Source organism: Mobula birostris, chromosome 6 (assembly GCF_030028105.1).
Source record: "Mobula birostris isolate sMobBir1 chromosome 6, sMobBir1.hap1, whole genome shotgun sequence".
NCBI classification, from domain to species: Eukaryota; Metazoa; Chordata; class Chondrichthyes; order Myliobatiformes; family Myliobatidae; genus Mobula; species Mobula birostris.
Window position 1 is genome coordinate 143883145 of NC_092375.1, and position 24067 is coordinate 143907211.

The 24067-nt window shown below is 39.9% G+C and overlaps 1 protein-coding gene across 5 annotated transcripts in view; it reads right to left on the reverse strand.

The window, feature by feature from the left end:
• Nucleotides 1-24067, reverse strand: part of LOC140199422 (collagen alpha-3(VI) chain-like) — a 146698-nt gene that overhangs the window by 93299 nt on the left and 29332 nt on the right. For 4 of the 5 annotated variants that reach the window (XR_011886414.1, XM_072261490.1, XM_072261491.1 and 1 more), the window contains 4 exons: nt 10943-11530; nt 8776-9414; nt 7254-7862; nt 5355-6119 (listed from right to left, as the gene is read on the reverse strand). Coding sequence is in view for 4 of the 5 variants with exons in the window: in XM_072261490.1 (XP_072117591.1) it covers nt 5355-6119; nt 7254-7862; nt 8776-9414; nt 10943-11530 (2601 nt within the window). In the remaining variant the exon portion in view is untranslated. Of the gene's footprint in view, nt 1-5354; nt 6120-7253; nt 7863-8775; nt 9415-10942; nt 11531-24067 lie in introns of those variants that run through there. The other variant, XM_072261492.1, reaches the window with a different exon arrangement.

A 24067-nucleotide genomic window follows, 5' to 3' on the forward strand; every position in this document is an offset into this window, starting at 1 on the left:
TCAACCCAAGCAAGGCTGCAGGACCGGATGGTGTCAGTACCAGGGTGCTCAAAGCCTGTGCCCCTCAGCTATGTGGAGTACTTCGCCATGTATTCAACCTGAGCCTGAGGCTCGGGAGGGTTCCAGTATTGTGGAAGATGTCCTGCCTCGTCCCTGTGCCGAAGACGCCACGCCCCAGTGGCCTCAATGACTACAGACAGGTGGCATTGACCTCCCACATCATGAAGACCCTGGGGAGACTTGTTCTGGAGCTGCTCCGGCCTATGGGCAGACCACACTTAGATCCCCTCCAGTTCGCCTACCAGCCCCGACTAGGAGTTGAGGATGCCATCGTCTTCCTGCTGAACCGTGCCTATGCCCACCTGGACAAGCCAGCGAGCACTGTGAGGGTCATATTTTTTGACTTCTCCAGTGCATTCAACACCACCTTCCCTGCTCTGCTGGGGAATAAGCTGACTGCGATGCAGGTGAATGCTTTCCTGGTGTCATGGATTCTTGATTACCTGACTGGCAGACCACAGTACGTGTGCTTGCAACACTGTGTGTCCGACAGAGTGATCAGCAGCACTGGGGCTCCACAGGGGACTGTCTTGTCTCCCTTTCTCTTCATTATTTACACCTTGGACTTCAAGTACTGCACAGAGTCTTGTCATCTTCAGAAGTTTTCGGATGACTCTGCCATAGTTGGATGCATCAGCAAGGGAGATGAGGCTGAGTACAGGGCTACAGTAGGAAACTTTGTCACATGGTGTGAGCAGAATTATCTGCAGCTTAATGTGAAAAAGACTAAGGAGCTGGTGGTAGACCTGAGGAGAGCTAAGGTACCGGTGACCCCTATTTCCATCCAGAGGATCAGTGTGGACATGGTGGAGGATTACAAATACCTGGGGATACGAATTGACAATAAACTGGACTGGTCAAAGAACACTGAGGCTGTCTACAAGAAGGGTCGGATCCGTCTCTATTTCCTGAGGAGACTGAGGTCCTTTAACATCTGCCGGACGATGCTGAGGATGTTCTATGAGTCTGTGGTGGCCAGTGCTATCATGTTTGCTGTTGTGTGCTGGGGCAGCAGGCTGAGGGTGGCAGACACCAACAGAATCAACAAACTCATTCGTAAGGCCAGTGATGTTGTGGGGATGGAACTGGACTCTCTCACGGTGGTGTCTGAAAAGAGGATGCTATCTAAGTTGCATGCCATCTTGGTCAATGTCTCCCATCCACTACATAATGTACTGGGTGGGCACAGGAGTACATTCAACCAGAGACTCATTCCACCGAGATGCAACACAGAGCGTCATAGGAAGTCATTCCTGCCTGTGGCCATCAAACTTTACAACTCCTCCCTCAGAAGGTCAGACACCCTGAGCCAATAGGCTGATCCTGGACTTATTTCATAATTTACTGGCATAATTTACATATTACTATTTAACTATTCATGGTTCTATTGCTATTTATTATTTATGGAGCAACTGTAACAAAAACCAATTTCCCCCGAGATCAATAAAGTATGACTATGACTATAAGTTCTACAGTTTATCAGTGACCAGAAAATGTAAATACTTCAGAAAAAATGCAAAACTGGTAGTCTGGAATATGAAATGAAAACATTGGAAATGCTCATCCATGCATGCAGTATCCGTGGAGGAGCAGAGGTAGTGTTTTAAGCCAATGACTTAAAACAATAATTCTCCCTCCATTGATAGTCCATTGACAAATGATAGGCTGATATAGTCATGGTCACAGATTCATGACTCTCAGTCAGTGACTTCACAATGAGTCTCACCAGACATAGTGGCACAGGACATGCATGCAGTAGGAAGTGGCACTGGTAATGAAGAATAAGCCTTCTAAACCCCAGGAAATCTCACAGTAATGAAGCTTCCTATCACACTCATGTAGAACATCACCTAGGAGATGTGCTGGATGTAGGAAGTGCACAGGGTATACTTGCTGTACTCCACATAAACTATTGCATTGTGCTCTGCATTCACAGTGCTATTGAGCCAAAAGACAACCTTGGTCTCTAAGGCCAACAGTAATCCAGTGTCCTCAATGTCCAGTCATATTGCATCATGGCACATCACACATCCTAAATATAGGAAGCAAAATGTTTTCGATCAAGCTTCTCAATCCAGCATCAATGGATCAGATCACTTTGCTATTCTGCTACATCTGTTGTTGAATGGTGGCAAACAATTAAGATGCTAAAAGGAAGAAAAAATTCCAAGAACATCTCCATCCTCAATACACAGCAAGCAAGTGCAGAAAGTTCCATAGAGAGTGGTGGTGCCTGGAACATACTGCCAGGCTTGTTAGTGGAAATAGACATTATACAATATTATTTAAGAGTCATTTATACATACACGTGCATATGGAGGGAATGGAGAGATATGAATCATCTACAGGCAGATGGGATTAATTTCTTTTGGCATCATGGCTAGCACAGACATCATGGGCTGGAGGGCCTGTCCCTGTGCTATACTATTCTATGTTCTATGTAAAAGACCAAGGCTGTAGCACTCGTTGCATATCTTGCCAGGAGTGCCAAGCTGATTATTCAGTTCTGCGAGCCCCACTGAAACTAGTCTTCAGCCTATTTTATTCACTCTCTAAACAAAAAAAACTCAGCAAATATCTGAGAACACTGGACATAAAAATGCTATGAATTGAGAGAGCATTGCAATTGTGAAGCTGAATATTCAGCTGCACGTCTTGCTCAGATGTCCAGCGCAGTAACAAATCTGACATCTCTGACTAAATATTAAAGTCAACAGGAATCAAAGGAATGACCTCTCCACTAGCTGTGAGTTTAGTCATACTGAATGTAAAGAAACATGTGGAGAAAATATAATGGATACTGCCCACTCCCTCACAGGAAAGCCCTCCCAGCCATTGAGCACATTTACAAGGAGTGCTGCCACAAGAAAGCAGCATCCATCAGAAGGACCCCCATCATCCAGGATATGCTCTCTTCTCAATGCTGCCATCAAAAAAGAGGTATAGGAGCCTTAGATCTCACACCACCAGGTTTAGGAACAGTTATTACCCTTTAACCATCAGGCTCCTGAACAATTGTGGATAATTTCACTCACCTCAACTCTGAACAGATTCCACAACTTATTGACTCACTTTCAAAGTCTCTACAACACACATTATTAGTATTATTATTTACTATTTATTTATAGTTATTACTTTTTTTGTATTTGCACAGTTTGTCTTCTTTTCCACATTGTCTTTGTGTGTAGTTTTTCATTGATAATATTGCATTTATTTGTTCTACTGTGAATGCCTGCAAGTCAATGAATCTCAGGGTAGTATATGATGACATATATGTACTTTAATAAAAAAAATTACTTTGAACTTTGCACTTTATACAGCCCCAGGACATTAGTACTCAAGTTCCTTTGAGACCTCATCCTGTAATAAATCTGTAACATGTTTCATCAATAAAATAATTTCTAATATATTGTCATATCTGGGGTATTCATTCACAATTAATTTATTTCACAACTTCACAGCTAATAAAGCAATCTCTGCCCTCAATATTTGGTTAATATTTAAGCTTGAGGTGAAAATTGGTAACTTATATGGTAAAAGATGCGCCAGGCAGTAAGTATCTGCAAAAAAAGGAAGATAACTTTATTTGTTTCATTTTCCACTCTTGTACTTCTGTTGAGAACTCCATGATCAAAATACTGTTGCTTACTCTTGACCAGAAAGCTAAATGGACTAGGTACACAAACACTGGCGCGCAAAAACAGATCAAAACCCGAGATCAGCATGTCGGTAAGCTTGTCCTGAACACTGAAAGGCTTTTCACAGACAGTGAAGCTCTAGTCAGGATATTGGTCGAGTCTGGGGTATTTGACTAGCCCAGGAGAGTGCCTCCTACAACAGTCAGGAAAACTCATTGCTATCTGGCCAAAGCAGCCTGCTTCATTTAGAAAACTATCTATCATCTTTCCACAGTCAGAACTTAATGGCTGCAGTGTGCACCATTTACAAAACCTACAGCAGTTGCCAAGGTTTCAACTTCATCTCGTATGAATGTTACTGCTTGAAAAGACTTTAACAGTTAGAAAGAACAATAAGAAACTGCTTTTTTGAGCAGTTGTTGTCAAGAGAGGATCTGTTATAATATGGGTAATTCTGAGCTTAATATAAAAATTAGATCCATATGTTTGATTTATAATTTTTCACAAAAAATGCTATTGAGTTCTTTGGGCACTTAAATTTTACAAAGCTGTTTTTCACAATCATAAATATTATGCTACTTCCACATAGAAGGATACAGTTTAACAAAAATCCCACAATGCATTTAGCCCAGTCCTTACAACCTATGAAAACTAATTTAACAACCTGTTTTTCAGCGCGAAACTCCTTTGATAACTAAAGAATGACTTCTGTTTGAACAATAGTTATAACCACATGTACGTTCAATGAGCAAAAAGATTTTATGTTGGAAATAGTGCTATAAAATACATATATAATTATTGCATTATGAATTTAGACCATGAATTAGTGTTAAATTTAAGGCAGATATGTCTAATTCATGACGGGTTGCATTAACCTATGTGAAAATTGACCTATGTTAACCTATGTGAAAATTGCTCAATATCTGAAATTCTTTGGCGGGGGTAGGAATGTATCAGAAATCTCTTCTGATGTGTTAAAAGTGTTTAATTTTTGGAAAGGACCTATAAAGTACCTTTAAGAATACAGCCCAGTCCATCACAGGTAAAGACCCCGCCTTCACTGAGCACATCTACACAGAGCACTGTTGCACCCAGGTCATGCTCTCTTCTTGCTGCTGCCATCAAGAAGAAAGTACAGGAGCCTCAGGACTCACACCACCAGGTTCAGGAGCAGTTATCGCCCCTCAACCATCAGGCTCTTGATTCAAAGGGGGTAACTTCACTCAATTTCACTTGCCCCATCGCTGAAATGTTCCCACAACCTATGGTCTCATGTTCAAGGACTCTTCATCTTATGTTTTTGATATTTATTGCTTATTTATTAGATCTTGGATTTACGGAGTGTGTCTACAAGAAAACAAATCTCAGGGTTGTATATATATTGTGACAAATATGCACTTTGATAATAAATTTACTTTGAACTTTGAACATTGGGACATGTTGCAGCACAGATGCACTAAATACAACTCCTATAAGCTGTATCATATTGAGAGAATATAAGCAGGATAATTAGTCAAATACATTCTGTAAATCCCTCATATTACAAGCTGTATTTGATTAGGCAATGAAAAAATGGATAAGAGTGTAATTAATGTTCATAAGTATGCTACCAATTCTCCTAATGGACAGGAAAGGAAATAAATACAATGCTATTACCTTCTGCAGTGATAGGAGGTTCCTCCTCGGGTTTTGTTATTGGTTCTTCAACAATTGTTGGTTCTTCAATAATGGTTGGTTCTTCAATAATGGTTGGTTCTTCAATAATGGTTGGTTCTTCAATAATTGTTCTTTCTTCAATCAGTGTTGGTTCTTCAATAATTGTTGGTTCTTCAATAATTACTGTTGGAACGCTTAGTGTTGTCAGTGGCATCATCAGTTGATTCAGGACATCTGGCAAAGAGCTGAATTCATTTACACTGAAGACCAAACTTGGGTCAATTGCCATCTCTTCCAGTTGGGCTGGGTCTGCATTGTTAACACCGATCGCGAAGGTCATGACGGCAGCTCGTTTCAGTGCATCCGCAGCCACCTCCACATCATCGTTGGACTTTCCACCAGTGATGAGCAGCAAAAACTGGGGAACATTCTCCTTGATTCGACTCCCAGCAGAGCTAAGAAAATAGTATTTAATAGCAAAGTCCAGTGCAGAGCCGGTGTTGGCTGTTGCCCCACCTCTCAGACTGAGGCTTTTGACATGAGACAGAAGTTCAGTTTTTGATGAGTAAGTGTTAAGGTAGAACTCAGCCTCTGTGTCATCACTGTACTGTGCCAGACCAACTCGCACTTTGTCATGTCCGACAGCCAGCTGTTGAATTATTCTTATGATAAAATCACGGACATGAGGAAAATTAACATTTCCGATATTGTCTGATCCATCAATAAGGAACACAACATCTCTCTTGCTCATTTCCTTCAGTACAACTGAAAGGGAAATGCACATTGGGTCTTAAAAAAAACTCTAAGATTTAAATACAACATCTTCTAAATTCTGAAACAAATAGAAACAATTCCCAACTATTCTCTGTTTACTTTTTGAATTTCTAGTTGAGACTTACAAGAAGCCCACTTGTATGATCACTTACACCCATCCATATGTTTGCAATTTAACTGTGTGCCTAATATGAGAAACTTTTCTCCAAGTACGCAAGAAGTAACTAACTGAATTTTCTGATCCCAGAACATGGCATCAAGCCAACAATTTATTGCACACCGACTCTGGCACCATTATATATAAAAAAAGACCTGGTTAGAATACTACTATATGGCATTTCCCATGTCACACACTAATTAATCTTGCTTTTCTTTTTTGTTCCAGAAAAATGATGAGGTATAGATAGAGTGGACAGCCAGCACCTGCTTATCAGGGCGGAAATGGGTAATATGAGAGGACATAGTTTTGAGGAAAGTATAGGGAGGATGTCAGAAGTAGTGTTTTTTCACACAGTGGTAGTTTTTTTTACAGTGGTGGGTGTGTGGCACAGGCTCCCAGGGGTATGTGGTAGAGCAGATACATTAGGGACATATAAACGACTGTTAGATAGCCACATGGATGAAAGAGAAACAGAGGGTTATGTGGGAGGGAAAAGTTTGATTGATCTGGAAATATGTTAAAATATTAACATGTTATAGGCTGAAGGCTATATTCCATGCTCGATGTAAAAATGGGAACTTGCAGGAAAGGTGATAGTAGTGTAAATTGAAACTGGGTCAAACCCAGTGATGAAACAGGAACGGAGTCAAATATGCTAAGTTCTACAGTCCATTTCTACCCCTAAACTGCAGTATCAATGATTTAATGCATTCCTTAATATTAGCATCAGCACAGTAGTAACGGTGTTCCAAGTCAGAAGTAGCACTAGGAGTTGTTGCAATTGCTTTGCATTCTAACATACTGACATCTCTAGCAATGGTGTGAAGAAGTTACTTTAAACTGGAAGTGAGCAATCTATGTTTGATACTTTCCCACCTCCAATGTACATAACTTTCCTTTCTTTCATGTGCTCGAACACAAATTTGAATAATTCAAATTAATTACACTGCATCAAAAACAATTACCTTCTTGGGTAGGAAGATTTGGTTCCTCAGTCACAAGCACTGGTTGAACTTTAGACAGCAGCTGTTGAGAGATAATTGACATTTGTTCGAAGTTTGCCAGGTTGAAAGCAGAATCTGGGTCGGAAGTGATCTGCTGCAGTTCCGATGTGTCTGCATTCTTGGCTCCGATAGCAATGAGCACAATGCCAGCCTGTCTCATTGCCTCTGATGCCGGCCCAACGTCGTCACTGGATCTCCCAGCAGTGATGAGCACCAGAAATTGTGCAGCTCCAGCATCTCTTCTGCTGCCCGCAGCCGGGATGAAGATGTTCCTTGTGACAAAGTCCAGTGCTGCACCCGTGTTGAGGGGTTTTCCCTTTTTAAATCGCAGTCTTTTTATTGCATTCAAAAGCTCATCTTTTGTTGAATGATCGTTGAGGGCAAATTCAAGTTTTGGGTTCGAACTGTATTGAACAACAGCAACTTGATCCGTGTCAGGTCCAATGTCAAGCTCTTCAGTGATTTTCATCAGGAATTCACGGACTTGAGGAAATGATTTCCCCATTCCGGGGGTGCCATCAACAAGGAATACAATATCCCTCATGTTGGAATTTCTTTCCTTCTCAAGCACTAAGCATAAACATAAACACGTTAAGACTATATGTTGACTGCAGTATGCAGTTCTGGTTACCAGATTACAGAAAAAGATGTGTTTGCAGTGGAAGTTATACAAGCATTTTGCCAGAACTGAAATATTTTAGTTAAGTAGTTCACACTAGAGCCATTTTCTTTGGAACAGAGTAAATGAGACAAGATTTTATTAAAGTATGTAATTTACGAGGGACCTAGATGGAATAATAAAAGACTTTTCATTTTCTTGCCAGAGGGAACTAAGGATCATAAGTAATTAGTAAAAGTATTAGAGGGTAGAAAATGTAAAATTTTTTGGTCTGAGGACCATGTTTCTTGTCCTGACATTGAAGCTCACTACAAGGCACACTACTCAAATATATTTATCCTTATGCTCATTGACATTGACAGCGAAAAGCTATAAAACATAGGGGGAGGTCCTTGAGTTAACAGCATTGGAATAGAGTCCAGGTTGACAGAAGGGATGTAGGGAGAAGAAAGACAATGATCCTGACTAAGGGAAGAAATCGTAAACATGGATTATACATGTTGTATGGTACCTTAACAGTCAATAGAATATTTGATAAATCTAAGAATGTTTATAAATTATTACAAACATTACCTCAGTCACTGCACTGTACTGTAAACACATCAAACTACTTTTTATAATGCTGTTTACAATGTAAATCTACATTAGTAGTTATGTATATACAGTATGCACATTTTATTCCATAACTGTACTTCTTAATTTATTTTTATATGCTTCTTGATTCTGCATAATTCTTGAATGCTGGTGGTTTTGTTGCATGTAGCACTAAAGCACCACAGCAATTTTGTAACACATGATCCTTGATACTTGATCCTAGCAATTACCATTAATAACTGAAAGAAGCAGAGAACATAATTTGGTTACCTTCTGTGGTGGTGAGAGGTTCCTCCTCAGGTTTTGCTGTTGGTTCTTCAATGATTACTGTTGGGACACTTAACGTTGTCAGTGGCATCATCAGTCGATTCAGGACATCTGGCAAAGAGCGGAAGTCATTTACATTAAAGACCAAACTTGGGTCAATTGCCATTTCTTCCAGTTGGGCTGGGTCTGCATTGTTAACACCGATCGCGAAGGTCATGACGACAGCTCGTTTCAGTGCATTCGCAGCCACCTCCACATCATCGTTGGACCTTCCACCAGTGATGAGCAGCAAAAACTGGGGAACATTCTCCTGGATTCGACTCCCGGCAGAACTAGTAAAATAGTTTTTAAAGGCAAATTCAAGCGCAGACCCAGTTTTGGCTATTTTCCCACCTCTCAGCCTGAGGCTTTTGACATGAGACAGAAGTTCAGCTTTTGATGAGTAAGTGTTCAGGTAGAACTCAGCATCTGTGTCATCACTGTACTGTGCCAGACCCACTCGTACTTTGTCATGCTCGACAACCAGTTGCTGAATTATTCTCATGATAAAATCACGGACATTAGGTAAATTAACGTCACCAACATTGTCTGATCCATCGATTAGGAACACAACGTCTCTCTCACTCATTTCCTTTGGCACAACTGGAAAAATGAAATGACCATCAATAGGTACAAAACTCCAGAAATTAAATCATCTCTGTTTACTCTGCAGATTGTAGAATAATTTTTCATTTTATACCAAATGGAGACTAGCGTTGACAATTTGCCATATGGCTTCTCAGAGGCATCCTTCTCTGAATCAAGACCATTATTGTTAAAGACAAAGTAACTCAAGTTTAGACAAATCTAAAAGCAACTTCCTAGCAATAGAGCCATCGGTTTTGTAAGTGTGCTGAACTGGACCTGCACATAGAGGTAATATCAAACCCAACAGAAAATGACAAGATTGAGATATCTTTCCTTGAAGCAATCATTATAATTGTTTTCACTCCTTTGAACATTTTGAACCAGGCCTGTGCACTTCACAGATGGCAACCTCTTTCTAACCAGGCATGAATTGTGAACTGGCCTCGAGGAAGGAACTCACACAATAAGAGCCCAAGGCTGTAACCAAGATGAAGGAGAATTGGAAGGGGCCAGGAAGGGTTCACATCATGGGAGGAGGTGTAAATGCAGAAATGCAGAGAACTGTGGAGTATGGAACCGGCCACAGATTTGTTTCACATGACCAGAACGAACCTCACCCCCAGCCCACATCCTACCCACCCACCCCCCATGCTCAGCAGTAACTTGGGCTCACAGATCCCGGGACCAGTTCACCCACTCCTCAAGCTCCACAGCAAAATGCTGGAACTGACTTTTTAGAATAATAATTACAAGGAATCGATGGATTCCAGCTGAAATAAACCCCCTCTTGGGGATGTCACAGTAAATTGTGTATGGTTTTCTTGCGATGCAATTTTCAGTTTGTTTTGAGTTATTTACAAAGGTTGTAGATCGTGAATTTTTGATCGAATTTCTGTGGTTAAGAAATTACAGCAAGCCAGACATATTGTTGATATATTGCCTGCACAAAACACAATACTAAAAAAAATATGAAAGACACTTGCAGGAGCAAGACTGATTTTTCAGTGAGTGGGGCTTCTACAGTAAGGAGCATAAGCACCTCAAAGTAAGCGGCAGTGTTCCTATGGACATGATGTGTGCAGAAAACATGTACAAATCAATCAATTTTCTAGAAGATCATGACAAAAGGAAACTTAAATTCAGTGGGGGTCTAAAATATACAGTACTCAGAAGGAAGTGCTTAGATCCACAGCATTAAAATTTAAAAGAAAACTTAAAGTTGAAGATGCATGATGTTCACAAAAGGGAACAACTTACTCAAATTGATGATGTTACAAAAAGACTGAGCTTTGTGCTCATATCCAATTGCAACAGTTTTATACCATGAAAACAATTTGCACAGTTTTCACAAATTATGGAAATATGCTACAATATAAATTAAAAGTAAAGATGTTGGAATAATAAAAAATGCATTTTGCATGTTACTTCCTTTCATTGCTGAAATCAAGAAACATTTCATTTCTCATGATGGATTTAGAAATTATTCAATTTAATCAAATTTTCATTCTACGTTATCCTACGTAATTTTATCAAAGTTTTATACCTTCACTGACAATTATTATTGGCTCCTCGATCTCAAGCACTGGTTGAGCTTTAGACAGCAGCTGTTGCTGAATAGTTGACAATTCCTGGAAGGTGTTTAGTTTGAACACAGAACCTGGGTCAGAAGTGATCTGTTGCAACTCCGATATTACAGCATTCTTGGCTCCAATAACAATTGGCACAATACCAGCTTGTCTCACTGCCTCTGCTGCCGGCCCAACATTACTCCTGAATCTCCCAGCAGTGATGAGCACCAGGATTTGTGCAGCTCCGGTATCTCTTCTGCTGCCTGCCTCTGGATTGAAGACATTCCTCATGACAAAGTCCAGTGCTGCACCTGTGTTGAGGGGTCTTCCCATTTTTGGTATCACCTTTCTTATTGCATTTGAAACTTCATCTCTAGTTGAAAAAGAATTGAGATAAAATTCCACCCTTGCAACAGAACCATACTGTACCAAAGCCAGGTGATCTTCGTTTGGTCCAATATTAAACTCTGGAATTATCTTCAGAAGAAATTCACGGACTTGAGAGAAAGATCTTCCCATAAAAGGAGTGCCATCAATTAGGAAAACAATATCTCTCTTCATGGCTGTGAACACAGATGCATAGATATATAAGGTTAAAGAATTTTACATAACAGTGTTAAGTTTGCTAAAACATACCTAGCATTTTCACTGAATTTGATGCTCTATTCCACATACCTCTTAACACTATATTAAAATACAATCTTTTCTGCAATCTGTCAGATACTATGCTGAGGAACTTACAAATGATATGTCATTATTAGAGGTGAGTTTTCAACCTTACTTTCACAGAGGATCGAACTAACCAAAAGGCATGGTTTTATCTTACTTTCCTTATCTGTAACTAATAGCAATGTATAACAAAGAATAAAAGATTGACATTTACCTAGAACCATTTACAACCCTTTTCAGTACACACCATAGCTTTTTAGAACAAGTCACAAGTTTTCAAAGTGAAGCCAGGATTATATTTTAGGAAATAAGGCAGATAATTTGTACATAATAGACTTCTGCAGATAATTATCTAGTAATATATTGAAAATCTGTCTTAGAAATGTTGAATGAGGGCAACTATTGAGCAAGTCATCAGGTTTAAATATGACACTTTTCTTTGGAGTCATTAATATCTTATCAGAAGGTCAAAATCTTCAATGATCTCTAAAGAGGCTTGACAAAGTAGATAGGCTTCTCACAAACAAGAAGACTTCCCTACAAAACAAGAGGGTGGTCATTTAATAATCTGGACAGAAAAATTTCTTCTCTTCAGAGGTAGTGACTCTGGAATTCTCTGCTCTTGTGTGTGGTGGAGGCCTAATCATCAGGCATATTTCAGGTGGAGGTAGATAAGTATTTGAAAGATCAAGGAGTTGGGTATTATGGGAAACTGGTACAGAAGAGGAGCTTAGGCCAGCATAGATCAGCCATGAACATATTGAAAAGCAAGGTAGACTTGAGCTCCTCTTTTCTGTCATTCTTGTGTTTCTTGTGACCTTGTTTTCACAGATTTTCAAACATACACTGAAGCTTCAACCAAGATTTCTGTCTTCCAATTGCAGTGGGACTTGGACTCACAGCTTCCAAACTCTGAGGCCAACTGAGCCACCATTGATTTTGCCAGTTGGCTCTCTGGAAATATTTCCTTTACATCTATTTTCTAATGAACTTCTGTGAGGCAAACTCTTTTATCTGCAACTTAGATTAATTCTCCAAATTGCTGTTTAGTGGCATTCCAATTGCCAAGACTCCATATGAACATCCTGAACCAGCCACAGGAACACTATGGCTATAAGAGCAGGCCAGAGACTGATAATCCAAAAGCAAGAGACTCACCTGTTCATACTCCTAAGTCTTTATACCAGTGACAAAACATAAGTCAGGGCCTCAAAAGGATACTTTTTATTTTCCTTGATGAGATCAGTTCAACCTACTCACAATAAAATCAATATCATGTATGCATTAATACTCCATGCATTGCACTACACATTAATTCCCTTCATCACCCTCCATTGTGCCTGCAGTGTGTACTATCTGTAAAATGCATTGCAATTACTTCCCTGATACTATTGACAGCACTTCCCAACTTCTCAGCTCCTACAACCAAGAATGACAAAGGCTTCAGGCTCATCGGAACATCACCATCTCTGGATTCTCATCCAAGTCACCCACCACCCTGGCTGGCAAAAATATCCCTATTCCTTCATCATACAAATAGCAGAAGGAATGCAGCAGTTCAAGAACGTGGCTCACTCATCACCAGATAGAAATAAACCATAAATACTGGGCACGCTGACGATGTCCAGATCCTAACACAAAGGTAGATAGATTGGTAGATAGACAGATAGATAGATAAATTAATAAATAAATATATAAATAGAAAACTATTCATCTGAGGTATTTTCTTTGGCTGCAAGATTACCATCCACTGGATATATCTAATATCATTCTATTTGATTTTCATTTACCTTGTAGTTTGACAGCTGGCCACCATGTTCTGACATAACTTCCTCTCACCTCCTCCTCTCTTCATCCCAGAGACCACATTATCCCAACCACAATGATGGAGAGGATATTGATGGGCTCACAGAGTCCATCACTGGTTACATCAACTTCTGTGTGACTGCAATGTTCCGACAAGAACTGTCCTTTGTTATTCAAATAACAAGCCATGGGTAACAAAGGACATTAAGGACATCCTGAACGCTAAAAAGAGGGCATTTAGAGATGGAAATAGGGAGGAGCTGAGGACAATACAGAGGGACCTGAAATCCAGGATCAGGGAGGCTAAAGACAGGTACAGGAGGAAGCTTGAGTGGAAACACCGACAGAACAACATGAGAGAGGTCTGGAGTGGGATGAGGACCATCGCTGGGTTCCGGCAAACTAGCAACAGAGGACCCAAAGGCGGTGTGGACAGGGCCAATGAACTTAACCAGTTCTTTAACAGATTTGATATTGTGGCCCCTGCCCATCCACATGATTCATCTGTTGTTGGCCCCCAACCAACACATATTCCACTCTCCCCTCCTACTCCTCCTCACAGTTCCCCGACCCTGCTCTCATGACTATACCCCTTCCCAACACGAAACCACCACGGTGGGCTTCAGAGCTGAAGAGGTGAGAAGACAATTGAAACATCTTAACCCAAGCAAGGCTGCAGGCCCGGGTGGTGTCAGTACCAGGGTGCTCAAAGCCTGTGCCCCTCAGCTAAGTGGAGCACTTCACCATGTCTTCAACCTGAGCCTGAGTCTCCAGAGGGTTCCTGTGCTGTGGAAGATGTCCTGCCTCGTCCCTGTGCCGAAGACGCTGCGCCCCAGTGGCCTCAATGACTACAGACCGGTGGCATTGACCTCCCACATCATGAAGACCCTGGAGAGACCTGTTCTGGAGCTGCTCCAGCCTATGGTCAGGCCACACTTAGATCCCCTCCAGTTCCCCTACCAGCCCCGACTAGGAGTTGAGGATGCCATCGTCTACCTGCTGAACCGTGTCTACGCCCACCTGGACAAGCCAGCGAGCACTATGAGGGTCATGTTTTTTGACTTCTCCAGTGCGTTCAACACCATCCGCCCTGCTCTGCTGGGGGAGAAGCTGACAGCGATGCAGATGGATGCTTTCCTGGTGTCGTGGATTATTGATTACCTGACTGGCAGACCACAGTACGTGTGCTTGCAACACTGTGTGTCCGACAGAGTGATCAGCAACACTGGAGCTCCACAGGGGACGGTCTTGTCTCCCTTTCTCTTCATCATTTACATCTCGGACTTCAACTACTGCACAGAGTCTTACCATCTTCAGAAGTTTTCTGATGATTCTGCCGTAGTTGGATGCATCAGCAAGGGAGATGAGGCTGAGTACAGGGCTACAGTAGGAAACTTTGTCACATGGTGTGAGCAGAATTATCTGCAGTTTAATGTGAAAAAGACTAAGGAGCTGGTGGTGGACCTGAGGAGGGCTAAGGCACCGGTGACCCCTATTTCCATCCAGGGGGTCAGTGTGGACATGGTGGAGGATTACAAATACCTGGGGACACGAACTGACAATAAACTAGACTGGTCAAAGAACACTGAGGCTGTCTACAAGAAGGGTCAGAGCCATCTCTATTTCCTGAGGAGACTGAGGTCCTTTAACATCTCTCGGATGATGCTGAGGATGTGCTACGAGTCTGTGGTGGCTAGTGCTATCATGTTTGCTGTTGTGAGCTGGGGCAGCAGGTTGAGTGTAGCAGACACCAACAGAATCAACAAACTCATTCGTAAGGCCAGTGATGTTGTGGGGATGGAACTGGACTCTCCGACGGTGGTGTCTGAAAAGAGGATGCTGTCTAAGTTGCATGCCATCCTGGACAATGTCTCCCATCCACTACATAATGTACTAGTTGGGCACAGGAGTACATTCAGCCAGAGACTCATTCCACCGAGATGCAACACTGAGCGTCATAGGAAGTCATTCCTGCCTGCATTCCTGGCCATCAAACTTTACAACTCCTCCCTTGCGGGGTCGTACACCCTGAGCAAATAGGCTGGTCCTGGACTTATTTCCTGGCATAATTTACATAGTACTATTTAATTATTTATGGTTTTATATTGCTACATTTATACTCTATTCTTGGTTGGTACAACTGTAATGAAAACCAATTTCCCTCGGGATCAATAACGTATGACTATGACAATGTTTCCTTGGTTGCAAGATTACCATCCAGTGGATATATCTAATATCATTCTATCTGATTTTCATTTACCTTGTAGTTTGATAGCTGGCCACTATGTTCTGACATAACTTCCTCTCACCTCCTCCTCTCCTCATCCACGACACCACATTATCCCAACCACAATGATTTTCTGCACAGCATATCAGAGCCACACCTCTTTCTTTCTGCTTTCCAACCCTATCTCATGAATTTTATGTTTTTTTTTTGGTAAGTTCTTCTGCAATTTCTTTCAAATGATCAAATAAAGCTGTTCATGCCATCCAGCCAGAAACAAGGTTCTTGTTTTTAATTGGCTGAGGTAAGAAAACAATCAGGGAAGCTGAAAGAGGGCAGAAAGTACAGAAGAGAGGAGGATAGTGCAAATAGAGTGTCTCTGTGATCAGAAAGGGAGAAGCTACCTGAAGGCAAATAGTTAAAATTCAGATTAGCAAAATGGGGCAAATTGGAACAAGGTTGGTTATGGTCTGGGATTATATAGCATACTTACACACATGATTTAATGACAATCAGTTCTGTGTCTAACACAGAATGGATTCATTCTTTACATTGTTGATTTAAACTTCCTTACCTCTCATGTGAGAGGATTAGTAGGTAATCTGCTTTGACACAGAGATATCTGGATCACACTAAACCAGCGTCATAACCAATATTTATGTATCTTCAGCCACCACCAGCGATATATGATTAATATCTAATTGATGTGGATGCACTCACTTTATGAATAGGTCCACGACCAGGAGAACCCTGGTATTATCAAACCTCCTTCCCACAGATATTCCCTCATTTCACTGACTTTTCCTGAACCAGCAAATTATATTATCAAGATGCAATACACTTCTTTATTTGATTTACTGGAAACAATTAATGAGGAAAAGACATCAGGAGAAAAAGGCTCAACCTCCACCCATAAATCATATATTTAGTTTGACTTCCTTTAGCTGGTGCAAGAATTATTTTCCTATCCCTTTGTCTTTGAGGCTTCCTAGACTGTCCATAGCTCTTAACTGAGAGGCAAAGTGTTGGCCAAATTATGGGAATCTGGAATTCATAAGTAGAGGTACAAAAGAAGGGAAACTATGTTGACCCTTTACACAACTGTAGCTAAGCTACAACTGGAACATTCCATTCAGTTCTGGTCACTTAAATACAGGATGTGAAGAGGCTAGACAGGTGTGAGAAGGATTTACTAGGATGGATTGAGGGATAGATTTACTCGGTGGTGAAGGCAGATACATTAGGGACATTTTAATAACTTCGTAGATAGGCAAATAGTTGATATTTAAATGGAGGGCTATGTAGGAGAAAAGGGTTAATTTGATCTTAGAGTAGGTTAAAAGGTCAACAAAACATCATAGACCAAAGTATCTATACCGTGCTGTAGTGTTCCCTGTTATATTTTGTACGTTCTATGATATGAGAACTCATAAAGATATCTGCAAAAAGAGATGGGATTACTCTCCCTGCAGCCTCACCCTTCCTAGTACTAATTAAGGTAATGCTCAGCTATATTGGTTCGTATATATCTAGGAGAAATCCCGTCCGCCGCCACCTGGACCCTCCCGGTTGTGTCGGTTGCTGTACAACTGCCACCAAAATCAGTTTCAAGCATCAATCATCAGCCAGCGCACACAGTATGTTTTACCCAGTACACTTTATAGATATTACTAAGTCTATGAATTTAATATAAGTTCAATACAGAAAAAGGGAATGGAAAAGGTGCCAGACTTATCAAAATTCAATTTCTTCGTGCACACGTTGGAGCTCAGGATCCTCTTTGGGACCACCCTGACCCCGTCGACTCGCAGCGCAGGACCACCCGGAGTGATCAACCTGAGCATTCCCCGCACGTCCGTCGTCCTCACGGTCTCTCCTCCAACTCCCTGCCAAAAGCCCCTGGTTCCCAGCCATATGAGACAGCATATCACCCCAAGAAAGAATACCATGGACACCCATTGGCTCATAGTACATCTGCAATCTGTTATAACCCAAGCAAGTTTCTAGCTGGAGACTTTGCATTATACATAACATAAAAGCCATTTTAATCCACATACGCAGCAGTTTAAAAGATTAGCATAACAAAGAAGCCATTTTAAATTTAACATAACAAAGAAGAAATCCTGTACATTAATAACTAGCTTGGATAGAGTACAAAGAGGGTAGATGTTGTAAAGCAAAAAATATAAGGGAATGTCAAGGAAACTTTTTTGCTCAGAGATCAGTTATGATCTACAATTCACTTCTAGTGGAAGTGCTTAAAGCATATTTGGGTAAGTACCTAGGAATGAATAATTTGAAGAAATAGTGCTGAGGAATAGGAATGGCAGGATTGCTTTGCTGGGAGCCAGCTTCAACTGGATAGGCTGAATGGTCTTCTGAGCTACAACAATTCTTTGCTCACTGGGTCTCTCACAACCTTCCTCATGTCCTGACCACATCCATTCCCAAAGCTTTTCTCTCAGGTATTAATGGTGCTCACTGGTATCACTTTCACCTCTACACCAGAATAGAAGCATATTTTTAAATGACACTTTAAGTAACTTCATACTTGGTGAAAAAGATGGTGCTATTGAAGAAGGATAGTTTTCCAGCATTTAGTTATCTCTCAATTTTCATAATAAAGCAATAACCTTGCTGCTTATCTTACTGCTGTTTGTGAGACCTTGTTGTGGTGTCGTTCCTCACTATCCAGTGGTTAAGTGCTGAAGATCCCTTCATTGTCCATGCCTTCATCTGCGCCATTTTGAAGACTGGAAAGATTCTGCACAAAATTCTTCTTAAATTCAAAATCTTAAACACCATTTATGAATCTTTTTTCAGTTTCATTCCCTTTATCTCTACAAGCTACACTAACCATACAACTAACTTGGTCTAAACTCTAGCCTTGCATTCATCGCACATGCTTCTTTGCACCCTTAATTGTAGAGCATCTTAGTTATTACACCACAGAAGGATGCTATCATTGCCATCCAGGCCAAATCCCAGCAGAACAATCCCTTCCAACACATTCCCTTTATTGCCTTCCATTTAATTATGTCATATGCCCATAGGTTTCACTTTAGTTCTGTCATTAACTTACACTAATTATGAGATATGAGACAAGGACCACAGCTACAGGGATGTTCCAGGTAGTCACAAATAGAAATGCAAGCTTTTGGTTTAACCTTACCACACAATTCCTGAAATTCCAACTCTGGCAGAATCACTATCATAAGCAACACATAAATTATATGTCAATGATTTGGATGATGGAATTGATGGCTTGATTGCAAAGTTTGCAGACGATATGAAAATAGGTGGATGGGCTGGTTGTTTTGAGGAAGTAGAGGACTTAGAGAGATTAGGAGAATGGGAAAATTATTGGCAGATGGAATATAGTATTGGGAAGCGTATGGTTATGCACTTTGGTAGAAGAAATGAAAGGGTTGACTATTTTCTAAATGGAGAGAAAATACAAAAAACTAAGATGCGAAGGGACTTGGGAGTCCTTGTGCAGGGATTTCCAAAGGTTAATTTGCACTTTGAGACTATGGAGAGGAAGTCAAATGTGATGTTAGTATTCATTTCAAGAGGACTAGAATATTAGATTAGACCAGATTAGATTATGAGAACACTCAGTCCTCTTTTTATTGTCATTTAGAAATGCATACATGCATTAAGAAATGATACAATGTTTCTCCAGAGTGATATCACAGAAATATAGAACATAGAACATAGAATAGTACAGCACAGTACAGGCCCTTCAGCCCACAATATTGTGCCGATCCTCAAACCCTGCCTCCCATATAAGCCCTCACCTTAAATTCCTCCATATACCTGTCTGGTAGTCTCTTAAACTTCACTAGTGTATCTGCCTCCACCACTGACTCAGGCAGTGCATTCCATGCACCAACCACTCTGAGTAAAAAACCTTCCTCTAATATCCCCCTTGAACTTCCCACCCCTTACCTTAAAGCCATGTCCTCTTGTATTGAGCAGTGGTGCCCTGGGGAAGAGGCGCTGGCTATCCACTCTATCTATTTCTCTTATTATCTTGTACACCTCTATCATGTCTCCTCTCATCCTCCTTCTCTCCAAAGAGTAAAGGCCTAGCTCCCTTAATCTCTGATCATAATGTATACTTTCTAAACCAGGCAGCATCCTGGTAAATCTCCTCTGTACCCTTTCCAATGCTTCCACATCCTTCCTATAGTGAGGCGACCAGAACTGGATACAGTACTCCAAGTGGACAGAGTACTCCAAGTATCATATAAAAGCAAGGATGTAATGTTGAGACTTTATAAAGCACTGGTGAGGCCTCACTTGAAGTATTGTGGGCAGTATTCAGTCCCTTCTCTTAGCAACTGAAGAGAGTTAAAAGAAGGTTCACGAAAATGATTCCAGGATTGAATGGCTTGTTATATGAAAAGCATTTGATGGCTCTGAGCCTATATTCACTAGAAATCAAAAGAATGCGGGTTCCTCATTGAAACCTATTGAATGGTGAAAGGTGTCGATAGAGTGGATTTGAAGAGGATGTTTCCTATGATGGGAGAGTCAAAGACCAGAGGACACAGCCTTAGAACAGATGGAGGTCCTTATAGAACGGAGATGAGGAGGAATTGCTTTAGCCAGAAAGTGGTGAATCTGTGGAATTCTTTGCCACTCGCAGCTGTGGAGGCCAATTCTTTATGTATATTTGAAAGGAGGGAGGAGAAGATAGCAGCGCGACGCAGCTCGCAGCAGCCACTCCGGTGCTGATGTCTGTTATCTGTCAAGTAGGGTGCCATGCACAATCCTGATTTGATGGAGACAGACGAGAGAGCACGGAGGAACATCCGGTGAAACTTCTGAAATGCCTGCTTCGCTGCCGCTGCTACTGTGTGATCCAAAATCTCCGGAGGAGAAGGATCCGAGTCCTCAGCTTTGCTTGTTGCTCGGCGGCCGGGGCATGGTCGAAGCTCCCAGCGGAGGACGGCACTCGGTGCTCGGTGTCGGAGGGCTGGTTGGAGGCTCGAAGTTTTCGGACGGACTCAGAGTCCACTGCGGTCGGGTGCTTCCAATAGTGCTGCATCAGCAAGTTTGCAGCGCTTGGAGGTTCATGGCGGGGAGAGTTTCTCCCTTCTACCATCTGCGTGAGATAATGAAGCTATCGGGACTTTGAGACTTTTTTTACCGTGCCCATGGTCTGCTCTTTATCAAATTACGGTTTTGCTTTGCACTGTTGTAACTATATGTTATAATTATGTGGTTTTGTCAGTTTTAGTCTTTGTTTGTCTTGTGTTTCTGTGATATCATTCTGGAGGAACATTGTATCATTTTTTTAATGCATGCATTTCTAAATGACAGTAAACGAGGACTGAGTGTCCTCATAATCTAATCTATATTTTTTTATTTAAATCTTTTTTATTAATTATTATTGAAAATCAACAACAGAAAAAAAATACATCAAAATAATCAAGATAACATATCCATATATAGAGTAAAAGTTAAACTATCAACCGGGCTGAACAGTATATCAATAATAATCAAAAAACAAAGTATTAAAGCTTTTTTTTATGGAAAAAAGGAAAGAAAGGAAAAAAAAGAACCCTCACTAACTAAAAAGAGAAAACCCTTAATAACTTAAAAAAAGGATAAAAAACCCATTTGGAGCACAAACCCGGAGCTATGCGCCATACAAGCTTCCATAAAAAAAAGACATCAAACTGCCAACCAAACCCATATAAACAAGCATCAGAGAAGGATGGTAATAACAGGCAAGTCAAATGGTAATAACGGGCAAAAGAACTCCACCTTTTCTCGAAGTCAAATTTAGGATCAAAAGTTTGACTTCTAATTTTTACCAAACTAAGATATAACATCACCTGAGAGACCCATTGTATCAAAGTGGGAGCAGAGGCATCTTTCCATTTTAATAAAATAGCCCTTCTAGCCAATAATGTGACAGATGCAATTACGTATTGGTCAGATATAGAAATACCGTGAATATGTTGAGGAATTATACCAAACAAAACTGTCAATTTATTAGGTTGTAAAATAATTTTAAAGCTTTAGAGATTGTAGAAAAAGTAGATTTCCAAAATTATTTCAATACAGAACACGACCAAAACACATGTGTCAATGTAGCTATTTCAGTTTTGTATCTATCACACTGACTATTTACATTAGGGAATATTTTAGACAATCTCTCCTTTGTCAAATAATAATGAAGTACAATCTTAAATTGAATTAGAGAATGACTGGCACAAATCGAAAAAGAGTTAACCAGCTTCAAAATTCGCAACCAATCCTCTGTTATCATGGTCATATTAAGCTCTCTTTCCCAATCTTGCTTAATCTTAAGTAAAGGATAATTATCCCGTTGTAATAGTAAATTATAAATTTTCCCAATAAAACCTTTCACTAAAGGGTTCATTTTTAAAATAATGTCTAACAGGTCAGAGTCTTGTATATATGGAAAATTACTTAAATATTTTTGTAAGAAATGACTGACCTGAAGATATTGCAAAAAATGTGAGTATCAGAGAAAGTATTTAGTTACTAATTTCTCAAAGGACATCAATCGACCTTCTTGAAACAATTCCATAAAGGAAAAAATCCCTTTATTCCTCCAAAGAGAAAGGTGGGATCACTAAGTGAAGGTTTAAATAAATAGTTTCGATAAAATAAACTAAAAAGGTTAAATTTTTTAAGATTAAAAAACTTACGAAACTGGTGCCAAATTCGTAAGGATTGATTAATCATAGGATTTATATTTAGAATAGAAATTTTGGCTAATTGTACAGGTAAAGGAGCTCCTAATAACGAAGTTAAATGAAATTGTTTCACAATTTTCAATTCCAAATCAACCCAAGATGGTCGTTCCTTTTTATCGGTCCAATATAATCAAGAACCCACATAACGTATATTAACCGCCCAATAGCACATTCTTAAAATAGGCAAAATAAGACCTCCATCCTTTTTTAATTTTTGTAAATGACATTTTCCAATTCTTAGTCTTTTATTATTCCAAACAAAAGATGAAATAATAGAGTCAACCTGATCAAAAAACTTCTTAGTTAGAAAAATAGAATGTTTTGAAATACATATAAAAATTTTGGTAAAATCATCATTTTAACTGCATGAATTCGACCTACCAACGAAAGTGTAAGTGGATTCCATCTAGAAAAAAATTGCTTCATAAAATCCACTAAGGGAACTAAATTTATAAAGGTCTCTGTAATTTTTAGTGATGATAATACCTAAATATTTAAAAGAATCCGTAACTTTTAGAGCAATGTTATCATATATAGATGTGGAATCATTTAAAGGAAATAATTCACTTTTATGCAGGTTTAATTTATATCCTGAAAACAATCCAAATTCATTTAATAAATTCAATAAGCTAGGAATAGATTCTTCGGGATTCGAAACATAAACCAAAAGATCATCCGCATAAAGGGAGATCTTCTGGGTAGTCCCATTTATAGAAATTCCTTGAATATTTTTAGCTTTACGAAGTGCAATAGCCAAGGGTTCCAACATCAAGTTAAATAACAGAGGACTTAATGGACATCCTTGTCTCGTACCCCGGGAAAGTTGGAAAAAGGGGGATCTACAGTTATTAGTGATAACAGTGGCAAAAGGACTTTTATATATCAATCTAATCTATTTATTAAAATTACTACCAAAGCTAATTTTCTCTAAAACTTTAAATAGATATTTCCATTCAACTCTATCAAATGCCTTTTCAGCATCTAGAGAAACAACACATTGGGGAGTCTTAGAGAGGGATGAGTATATAATATTTAACAATCTCTGAGTATTAGAAAAAGAATAATGGCCTTTTATAAAACCCGTTTGATGCTGAGAAATAATTTTAGCTAGTATATTCTCCATCCGATTAGCCATTATTTTTGAAAGAATTTTGGCATCCACATTTAATAATGAGATAGGTCTATATGAAGCACAATCAGTTGGATCTTTATCTTTCTTAAGAATTAAAGAAATAGAAGCTTCATAAAATGTGGAAGGTAACTCTCCCAACAGAAAAGAATCTTTAAGCATTTCTAACATATAAGGAGTAAGCAAATGTTCAAATTTTTTATAAAATCCTACAGTAAAACCATCCAATTCAGGAGCTTTACCAGATTGCATTGAAAGAATAGCTTTCTGAATTTCTCTTTCAGGGACAGGAACATCAAGAATTTCCTGATCTTCAATAGATAAATTCTAGGAAAATCAATCTTTTGTAAAAAGGCATACATATTAGAAGGGTCAGCTCTTATATTCTTATCAAGCTCCTGGAGAAACTCACCGAGTCAGGCACTACCTATGGAGGGAAATAAACAGATTTATTTCCCATGGGTGCTGCCTGGCTGATTGAGTTCTACCAGTATCGTTGTTTGTTGCTTCAGACATTTAGCATCTGCAGTCC